The sequence below is a fragment of the Vipera berus genome (assembly GCF_964194415.1).
Source record: "Vipera berus genome assembly, chromosome: 1".
Taxonomy (NCBI): domain Eukaryota; kingdom Metazoa; phylum Chordata; class Lepidosauria; order Squamata; family Viperidae; genus Vipera; species Vipera berus.
The window spans coordinates 20,757,343-20,768,411 of NC_138202.1; the positions used below are offsets into that span (position 1 = coordinate 20,757,343).

The 11,069-nt window shown below is 38.3% G+C and overlaps 1 protein-coding gene across 4 annotated transcripts in view; it reads left to right on the forward strand.

Annotated features, from left to right (window-relative positions):
* TOGARAM1 (TOG array regulator of axonemal microtubules 1) overlaps positions 1 to 11,061 on the forward strand; it is a 44,443-nt gene extending 33,382 nt beyond the window's left edge. For 3 of the 4 annotated variants that reach the window (XM_081331731.1, XM_081331732.1, XM_081331733.1), the window contains 3 exons: positions 6,554 to 6,773; positions 7,966 to 8,052; positions 8,564 to 11,061. In XM_081331731.1, coding sequence (XP_081187857.1) covers positions 6,554 to 6,773; positions 7,966 to 8,052; positions 8,564 to 8,817 — 561 coding nt within the window. In that variant the 3' untranslated portion in view covers positions 8,818 to 11,061. Of the gene's footprint in view, positions 1 to 6,553; positions 6,774 to 7,901; positions 8,053 to 8,563 lie in introns of all 4 variants that reach the window. The other variant, XR_014026982.1, reaches the window with a different exon arrangement.
* The last annotated feature ends 8 nt before the right edge of the window (positions 11,062 to 11,069 follow it).

Sequence of the window (11,069 nt, forward strand, 5' to 3'; positions counted from 1 at the left end):
AGGATTTAGTTTATGAAAAGTGAGCATCTGTAAACTCTAGTCTGGCTCTTAAGGCTCCACTCCATGTGGCTTGGATTTCTGTGTTAGATGGCTGCATTTCAGACACCATTCAATAATCTGATTGATACAGGCCATAAAATTAGAAACTGAACACTCCAGAAGGTAGAGGTCAACCAGTAATTTATTGTGATCTAATGTGCTGGGCAACAGCTCTTTGTGGTCAAGTAACAGGCTGTGTGAGGAAAGGAAGGGTGGGATGATGGAAAGGGATCAACCTGCACTGCTGAGCAAAACAAGAACTACCATATTTTTCAGACCATAAGACACACCCAGTTTTTAGAACAGGAAAACAAGAAAAAAATATTCTGAACCAAATAGCACCAGTATACTAAAACAGGGCTTTTCAACCTTTTCATCCATTGCACCACTTTTAGGACAAGGCAATGTCCGAGTACCACCAGTCGCCCAGTGACTGTTCAGTTACGACGGCACTGAAAAAAGTGACTTATGACCATTTTTCACACTTATGACCGTTGCAGCATCCCCAGGGTCATGTGATTTACATTCGGATGCCTGGCAATCGGTTCATATTTATGATGGTCACATTGTTCCAGGGTCATGTGATTACCTTTTGCAACCTTCTGACAAGCAAAGTTAGTGGGGAAACCAGATTCACTTAACAGTCATGTTACTAATTTAATTTTTCTCTCTCCCCTTCTCTTTCTCTCCCTCTCTCCCCCTCCCTCTTTCTTTCTCTCCTCTCTCTCCCTCTTTCTCTCTCTCTCCCTATTTTTCTTTCCCTCTATTTCTCCCTTTCTCTCTCCATTTCCCTCCCTTTCTTTCTCCTTCTCTCTCTCCCTATTTTTCTTTCCCTCTATTTCTCCCTTTCTCTCTCCCTCTCTCCCTCTTTTTTTCTCCTTGTCTCTCCCTCTTTCTTTCTCTCCCTCTGTTTCCCTCTCCCTCTTTCTCTCTCTCCCTCTATTTCTCTCCCTTTCTTTCTCCTTCTCTCTCCCTTTCTCTCCCTCTTTCTTTCTCCTTCTCTCTCCCTCTCTCTCTTTCTCTCTATTTCTCTCCCTCCCTCTCTCATTGTCCCTTCTTTCTTTCCTTCCTTTCTTCCTTCCCTCCCTCTTTGTCCTTCCCTCACTACATTAGAGCAGTACCCACCGAGGCGGCCCTGCGGCCTGGCTTTCTCTTGCAGAAAGCAAGCTGAAACGGAGCAAGGGAGATTGCCAGGAATGCGAATCAGCCGATCTCGTGCTGCTGCAATCTTCCTCTCTCGGTTTCAGCTTCCTTTGCTACAATAGAAAGCAGGCTGAAACGAATCGAGGGACATTGCAGCAGCGCGAGTGAGATGGGCCGATTTGCGTTCCTGGCAATCTCCCTCGCTCCGTTTCAGCCTGCTTTCTCTTGTAGCAAGGGAAGCTGAAATCGAGCGAGGGAGATTGCAGGAGCGCGAGATCGGCGTTTCTCAGCACGTGCTGATTCGTGCTCCTGGCAATCTCAACACAGCTTGTTGAAAAGTTTTTTTTCCCCAAAAGGTGCCGGAACGCCGTTCTGAGCGTTCTATGAGAAAAAAAGCCCTGGTGAGAATACAAAATAAAGAAAGAGATGCCTGGAAATGATAAACAGAACACTTCCAAAAACTGTATTGCTTCTTGTGTCCTGATAGATTCTAGATATTAGAAATATTGCCAAGAAAAACAAACATATCTTCAGGAGTTGGAATAATATGGACTAGAGTTATCATGATTTTATTGTAGATCAATTTTACTTCCAATGGCAAAATCATTGCAATCCACTCCATTCCCCAAACGTTATCTGAAGTGTTCAATACACACAGTAAACCTTTTTGTTATATTAATTTATGATTGTAGGAAAATAGTTTCATGTTACTCAAAATGACTCACTAGTTTTATCGAGACAGGGAGTTCAAGCTCATTGTTTCAGAGGCAACCTAAATAACTTTCATTACATCATCTTGTACAAATGAGCCACAATTTATTTCTTCAAAACCTCCAGGCATGTTGGAACTTAAAATACTGAATAACAAATATTTCAGTTGTCTCTTTATAAACATTCTGATATAAAGTTTAATTTTACAAACATTTTAAACATCGCTTTCACAGAATTGTGTTGATTCAAATCATATTATAAGACACTCAATTAAGCCAGAAAACAGATTTAACTACAGTTTTTAACTTATGGTAAAACCATAATATAAGATATTCATGAGTAATTGGTCAATATTTTCCATGTACATATTGCGGTATTGTGCTTATACAGAAAATGATAGCTGCATGAATCACTCCTTGTCAGCTTTGCAGTGAAGTAAAATAACTATCATGTGGAAGATAAATATAAATATTGCATTATTCTATGTAAGCAACATTATATAAACTATGTGTCATTCATGGAAAATTAATGAGAGAGACATAAAAGGGGGGGGGGAGGAAATCAAGAAATAAAAAAGAAATTTGGCTAAATCTAGTTTAGTCCAGCACCAGTCATAGTATTTATCCATATATTTCTATTCTTGCAAATTATTTCTACCATGTCCATATATCATGCATTTTATTAACTCCATGCTATCACATTGCAAAATGAATTGCCTTAAATGAGCAGATCAATCATCCTAAGCATTATTGTTTATTTTCTATTACTTTTGTGTGATATTTCTTTGTCAGATACTCTTTAAGTGATTGAGTATCTCTTGGAGTTTAAACTCCTTTAATAGTTGGGGGGTTTAGGTATTCTTGAGCAAAGAAGTATATTGCTTAAAGAATGTTAAAACTGCTTATATATGGCTTCCGGTTCACACATGTGGCGCTTCCGGACAGGAACAATCTGCTTCCTGCCATCTGTTTCTTTTTTTGGAGGACCCTGAAAAGGGTCAAAAATTGCCCTGGGGGGTGATTACCGAGAGGAAGACTTCCCTGCGATCGCGGAAGGGCGGTAGCCCTCCGCTGGAATTTGGGATCATCTCCTTTGGCCCAAAGAAGAGACCGGCCATAAAGATGGCCGATCACTAAGCCGCTCCCTGCCGAAAGCCAAAAGCACTACCTAGCACTAAGAAGCAATCTGGAGGACCTGGATGAGCTTTTACCTTTCCTATTCCCTTAACCATCTTCCTGTGGGACTTTCCTGAAAATCTCCATCCCCATTTTTTGAGAAAACGGCGAATATTTACTTTGGGAACAAATCTTAAAGCCTCAAAGCTTCAAAAGAAATTCAATTAATTCAGCAAAGAAATTAAGCAATTTCATCTGTATTTACTAAAAAGCTTCTATTTGTTGCTGGGGATCCACTATCCTATTTTCTCTCTAAACTGTAAATTAAGGAAAAAAATTGGACTAATCCTACAAAAGTTCTATATTAATTTGGGAAAAAAAGAAAATTCTTACATTGCATGTTATATGTTATTGATGACATCTTGTGGCAAAACCTGGTACAGCAAGTAAATTTTCTTTTTCTGTTGTGAGAGCTGACTGAATAACAGAGCTGTCCTTGACACTATGCTTAAAGATAAGTGTGGGAACATCTGGCACTGAATACAACTCTTCAGGAGGTGGAAAATCTTTGACTATTATTAAAACAGCCTCCATGAAAGATTTAGCTGCAAACAACAATGAAATGGATGAATACATCCCACCACTTGATTATAAACTGATACTGGACACGATTTTGGCAATGACAGAGCAAATTAAAGCGAAACTGCAAGAAAAATCTGACAAAGCCGCCAAATCAAATTTTGACTTTAAATGAGGAAAAGATAATCCAAAACCAAATAGAAGAAGTGGAAACTAACACTAAAATAGGAGATTTCAAAGAACAACAAAAGCAACCCACAGAAACTACTACAAAACTTAAAATTCAAAAAGCAACAGCACTTGAAGAAAGCAACACCAAGAGTGAAAACACTAAAGGCCTTCAAATATACTATATTGAGAATTCAACTAATCAAATGACAACCATAATATCAGCTACTACTTTCTACCTAACCCAGATAGAATTGGAAGAACAAAAAGATTTGACTGATTTAATGACATCTATATTATATCAATTATCAAAAACTGAATTATTAAAGCAAAAATATAATGGTTACAAAGGGGACATCTTCCTTGCAAAACTGACATTTGGATACGCTCCCTGGATTCAAATAAGGGGTTTAGGAAGAAAGGAAGATACATTTGAGAATTTAAAGATGCCAAGAGGGAAGACTGATTGGCACAAAAGGAAGGCAAGAGTTAGATTTAAAAAACTGAACTTGTTTCTTTGTTGGGATTCCTACAGATAGACTATAAAAATTTCTTTCAATGGATTAAGGGGAATCTCTAAAAATTATAACTGATTTTACATTTAGCTTTTAGATCTGTAAAGGAAAACAAAAGTAAGCCTTTAGATATTATAGAACTTGGAATGACATCAAAAGATAGTATTTTAATAATTTATGTACGGTTAAGATGACTTATAGACTATATAAGTGGTTACTTTTGAACTATAGTATAGAATCTAGAATTTTATATATATAAGAGGATTTTAATAATTGTTGAATGGTTAAGACAAAAAATATATTTCTAATAACTGGTGATTTGTTAAGATGAAAACTAGACTTTAATGATAAAACATAAGAATGTTTTGTAATGAACAAAGTAAGTTTTGTAGACAAGAGAATTATTCTTTATTGAAATAGGGAATTTATTTATTTATTTATTTGATTTGTATACCGCCCTTCTCCCTAAGGACTCAGGGCGGTGAACAGTGACATAAATAACAGAATGCACAAATACAGATATTGAAAACAAATTAAACCCTAATTTTGCCCAAATGCAGAAGATAGTTATCTTAAAACAATAATTAAAACAGAACCCGTCAGACCAGACCGGATTGCTTAAACAGATATGTTTTTAGATCGCGTCGGAAGGAGCGAAGGTCGGGAGCCATCCGGAGCTCAACCGGTAAATGGTTCCATAGGTCAGGCGCGCTCACAGAGAACGCCCTCCCTCTGGGAGCCACCAGACGGCATTCTCCGAACGGCGGAACCCTTAGGAGGCCCTCTCTGTGTGAGCGCACTGGACGGAGGGACGTTGACGCTGGCAGCAGGTGATTCCTAAGGTACTCCGGACCCATGCCATGTAGGGCTTTGAAAACCATTACCAGCACCTTGAATCTTACCCGGAGGACAACTGGGAGCCAATGCAGTTCACGGAGTAGAGGTGTAACATGGGAGTATCGGGAGGCTCCCAACACAACTCTCGCGGCTGCATTCTGTACCAGTTGGAGCCTCCGAGTGGTCCTCAAGGGCAGCCCCATGTAAAGAGCATTGCAGTAGTCTAAACGAGAGGTCACGAGTGCATGAGTGACCGTACGTAGGGCATCTCGGTCTAGATAGGGCTGTAATTGGCGAACCAGGCGAACCTGGGCAAAGGCTCCCCTAGTCACAGCTGTTATGTGGACTTCCAAGGAAAGCTGTGAATCTAAGAGGACTCCCAAGTTGCGAGCCCTATCTGTGGGGGGTAATAACTTACCCCCTATAGAAAGAGATGGAATGTTCTGAATATCTTGAGATGCCGGTACGTACAGCCACTCAGTCTTGTCAGGGTTGAGTTGAAGCCTGTTCTTCCCCATCCAGACCCGAACTGCTTCTAGGCAACGGGACATCACATCAAGGGCATCACTGAGGTGGTTTGGGGTTGAAATAAAAAGCTGGGTATCATCAGCGTACTGGTAATACCCGACTCCAAAACCACGAATGATCTCACCTAGCGGTTTCATGTAGATGTTGAATAGGAGAGGCGAGAGGACCGATCCTTGAGGGACTCCACAAGTGAGAGGCCTCGATCTCGATCTCTGCCCTCCTGTTAATACCGACTGCAAGCGTCCCATGAGATAGGAGGAGAACCACTGGAGAACCGTGCCTCCCACTCCCAATCCCCTGAGACGCTGCAGCAAGATACCATGGTCGATGGTATTGTGGGTTACCCAAAAATTAAGCTTTCTTCTATATACTATAGGCTATTCTAGAATATCCTATTGCAATTAGATGAAATTTAAAGAAAGGATATTGATATGTATTAGTGAAAATATATTTTAAATTTTATTAATTGACTAGGTTACAACTAGAAGTGTTGTTTTGACTATGTAATAACTAAGGGAATCAGAGAGGGCATCTCTGTTGATCCAACCTGAGCTATTTACAACTGGTTATTTCTTCTTTTAACTACCCAACCACCATATTGTTTCACAAATACATGTATATGTAAATATTAAAAAAAATCAATAAAACTTGTATTAAAAAACTGCATATATATGAGTTGTATGTCCTTGATTTGCAAAGGGGTTTGCAATCCTTTGGCTGACCAACAATTCTTCAGGATATTTCACTAGTGTAGCAATATATGAAAGAAAAAGCACTTGTTTAGGTTTACATTGAAAATTAATAGAAAAGTTGGGACCTGAACACTTTTCCATAGGATTCCACATTTTAAACTTGACAGTTTAAATATATATTTGCTCAAAGAAAATAATTCAAACTATTTTGTAATTGTCTGTCTAGATCTTTGATGCCTTCAAGTCTCGCTTACATGACTCCAATAGCAAAGTCAATCAGGTTGCTCTAGAGACCATGCACCAATTGATTCCTCTGTTGAAAGAGAAACTATCTCCTGTTATCAACATGCTGATTCCTGCCTTGGTTGATAACAATCTGAATTCTAAGAATCCAGGCATCTATGCTGCTGCCACCAATGTCATCCAGGCTCTTTGTCAACACTTAGGTAAACTGATTTTTTCTTTCATCTGCTAGACTGAGCTTTAAGGTGTAGGGTTGCAAAAAAGAGGGGACTAAACAATTTGGAATTTATGCATTTTTATTTATCCACTTATAATACAAATGTGTGTTTATTAACCATTGTTTCTTGTCCTGCCCTCTGGTGAATAATGTGACTCCCTCTTTTTGGTGGCAAAATACTCAAATACTGGAATACTGCTATCATGTCTCCCCTATTTCTTCTTCTTACCGATAATTTGTAGATTATGTCAGAAAGGTCTATTCAAATTAAACTATTGGCCCATGTGTTGCTTTTTTTAGATTTTATTTATTAATCCTGTCTTTATTTTTATAAATAACTCAAGGCAGCAAACATTTTGTTTTCCCCAAAACAACCTTCTAAAGAGATTGGGCTGAATGACTGTCACAAGGTCATCCAGCTGGCTTTCATGGCTAAAGTGGGACTGGTTGGGGACATTTTCCTATTTTCTGTAGCTCACAATTACACTAAATTGTGCTACTGAAATATGGTGACCAATATTTATGTTTATCTATTTGTATGCTTCCTCGATCACCTAGGGAACTTTAGGCAGTTTTTGATACCATACCTTTATTTTTTTTTCTCTGTCTTAAATTTCAGTGGTAAAATGTTGCCTACTTTCTATAACCCTACTGCCACAGTAGAACTCAATTTTAAAAATAGTCAACCATTCTGTAATATCACTGCAATGCCATGTTTCTCAGTTAACATTCAGAATTAAAAACAATGAAAAAGCAGTCCCAGAGGTGCTTTTCTGGAGTCAGAGCTGAAAAAGCTTCTTGAATGAGAAGCGAAATGTCTTCAAAGAAAAGACAAAGTCCAGTTGCCTCGTGAAAAAAGCACCTTTGGGATAACTATGACCTCGATGATTGAGAATCTCCATAGACAATGAAAATGTAGGAGTGTTCTCCACTCTACCCAGCACCAAACATTGCAATTCACAACATACAATAGCTTCATTAAACCATCATGTTAAGTGAAACTAAATAAACTATACTGGGATTTCTGGGACTTGAGACTAAATTTTTCTATCCCCTTGCCATCTTCCAAACTCTGTTTCATCTTTATTGTTATATACCAAATTCTTGTTATTAGAGGTCAGAGCTAAATCTCCTGAAGCAAATCCTATGTTTTATGTCCTTATTTCCTTTGCTTCAAGACAATTACCTGCTTCTCCAGCCATTCTGCACTAAGGCCCAGTTTCTGAATGGAAAAGCCAAACAAGACATAACTGAAAAAGTAGCTGGTAAGGCTTTCAGCAGTTTTCTTTATGCTTCATGTCTTTTTTTTTCTCATCAGTGATTTTTTTTCTCTTTAAGACTGATCTATATTGAATAAATCTATCGTGTATTTTCCAAGAGTCTTTATTCAAATGTTTCTGTATTGCAGGGTTGGCAATAGATAGTTTTAGTTTGAAGTTCATGGCCAATACAGGAAACTGAAAAATAAATGGAGTATGGCCTGTTAATATTCTATTCAAAATACTGATGTTTTCTATTGGTACAAGTTTGTTTGGTAGAAATGTATTTGTTCTTCCAATATTTACCATGCTTCTAGAAGATCCTTTGACTTTTCTGTATGCAGTATGTTCATACTTCACAACAGTCGCTTCTCAATTTGCACAATAGCATTCTTAAAAAGACTATATTAAGATAGAATTTCTCTTCAGTTTTAGGATATAATTTGGAGAGTCAGCATCTTGCTGTATTTTTGCATGAAAAATAATCTTTCTTCCTTGGTTCTTTTCCTGCATTCAGAACTTGTTGTTGAGTTGCATCCCCGGAAGCCTCATGCAGTGGAGCAGAAAGTCTTGGTAGTTTTATGGCATTTGTTGGGCAACATGACAAACAGCGGCTCCTTGCCTGGAGCTGGTGGAAATATTCGGGCAGCCACTGCTAAACTGTCAAAAGCACTTTTTGCACAAATGGGTCAGAATCTGTTGATCCAAGCTGCATCTCAGCCCCCACACATAAAAAGAACTCTGGAGGAATTTCTTGACCAAACTACCTGAAGCAGACTCTGACATGGACATAAAAAATATTATAGGCTTTAGATAACAGCATACAGTTTTACATGGGCCGGAATGGATCATTTTCAAGCAGCCTGCCTTTATTGTACTTTTCATGCAGAAATGAAATTGGACTGACTGCTTTTAATGACCAACCATTTAGGACTTTATTTTTCCAGTTGAAGTCCTAGGCTGAAACCAAAATCAGTATGAGACTTGCAAATGTACTTCCTGTCCTGGTGCTGTTCCAAGATTCTGTAGAATCGTGATTGGATGTCTGTGAAAGCAAAGTCAACTCTGCTTCTTTGCACTCTTTTCGACTTGGTGGCATGGCACCGTGTGTACTAACAAAGATGAAATTTAGAAATAGTTTTAATCATGAAATCATGTTATGACATGTCTTCTCATATAGCCTTAAAAGGGGTGGAGGGACTTTGGAGAGACATTTGATATTTGTGGAAAAAAATTATTTTAAAAATCAGTCCCACTCATGATTGTGCAGTGTTAGCTTGCTTTTGCTGCTGTTGATGTATTACATCTGCTTGACAGTTGAGCAGAATTATCTGCACATTGTTGTTAAACTTGGAAAAGGTTTTAATGAAGCATGTTGACCAAAATTTATAGAAAATAATTTTTTACAGATTTTGAACATGTCTTAAAAGAGATGGCACATGTTGAATATAGCTTCCATATTTTAGTGTGAAAAAATATTACTGAATTTTATCTGTCCAAAATTTATAAAGGTGTTAACTTTTCTGACCTTATGTGCAATCCTCAGCAATATAGTGCCAGTTGTGCTCTCAAAATATGAAACCTACAAGTACTGTATTCATCTTAAAGATAAAAAGTTATAAAAATAAATGGCTTTATTTCTGTAAATAATGTGGTTTATTTCCCTTTCCCGATTTGTCTTGAAGATTATTGTTTTTGAAACAATATGTTCTAACTACCGTACTTGACACATTTCCATTCAATTGTGTCCAGAGCCTGCCTGGACAAGTCCCTGCAGTTTTGTTTGCAAAATTCTTTAGAAGTGGTTTGCCATCATCTCCTTCCTAGGACATGACTGGGCCAAAGTTAACCAGCTGGTTTTGTGTCTATGGCAGGACTAGAACTCAAGTCTCCTAGTTTGCCAAGCAAAGGACTAAGAAATTGTAAACAAATATTAAAAGGAAACCCATAAGGGTTTTTTCACCAATACTATTCATTCCTGTCCTTGGTCCCATCACATTCATATGGTGTTTCATACATTTTTCTTTTGTTCTTTAAACTTATCTCTTTTACATCCTCCCCCCAAGATTCCCATCAACCTTCCATTTTTGCTCTAGGCCTCCATTCTTCATGTACTGCTTTGAAATGGCCCTTGTCAACCACCTAAGTGTAATCTACAAGCATTTTCAATACGAGATTGATCAATTGTCTTTGTTAAGCATGTTTCACTGTAAATGGAAATAAAAATTGAAGTCATTCCGCATAGGACAGATGAAATTTTTCGGTACCAAGTTTGATAACCTCTGGCAAAGTGAGTATTTTACTGTAATAAATAAGTGATCAGATAACTTCATTCTTCAATAACTCAGAATTAGTACATTACAATGACAGGAACAAGTCTTAAAAGAGCACAGTTGGTTTTTTTTTGTTTTTTTTATTACATTTATATCCCGCCCTTCTCCGAAGACTCAGGGCGGCTTACAAACTTAGCAGTAGCCTTCATTTTGGCAGTGGTTGAACTTTGCAGAAGTACTCGTGTTTCCGAGGTAATTATTCAGTAGTGCAAGAGACGCTCAGAATTGCTTTTCTAGTTACAACTAAATTCTAGAGAATTTAGGACGCCTTCCTTTTATCTACTCAGCAAATAGCATCAAAATTACGGTGTTTTCCCATGTCAGGTATGCCCTCTAATTCCGCAGATTGCACACAGAAGCAAACAAAATAATCGCCCGTTTGCAGCTCCCAAAGAAATTAAGCCATTATCAGGGTAGAGTGACAGGAGGCATTTGGATGAATTTAAGAGACTAGTTGTGCCGCCATCTTAGTTGAACATGATTAGAATTACACAGCATCCACATCTGGAGTAACCCATAAGGACTTAACTAGAGATAAGAATTAAGTCTAAACCGGCCCGTAACCACCTCCAGAGCAAACGCGCGGACTGATTCCTGTCCCTCATTGAGAGACATGCAACAGCCACGACGCAAGAAGGCCGAGCAGGACTCCTTCCGGTGCATGTTCTTTCAGCGGGTTGTTTTTCGGGT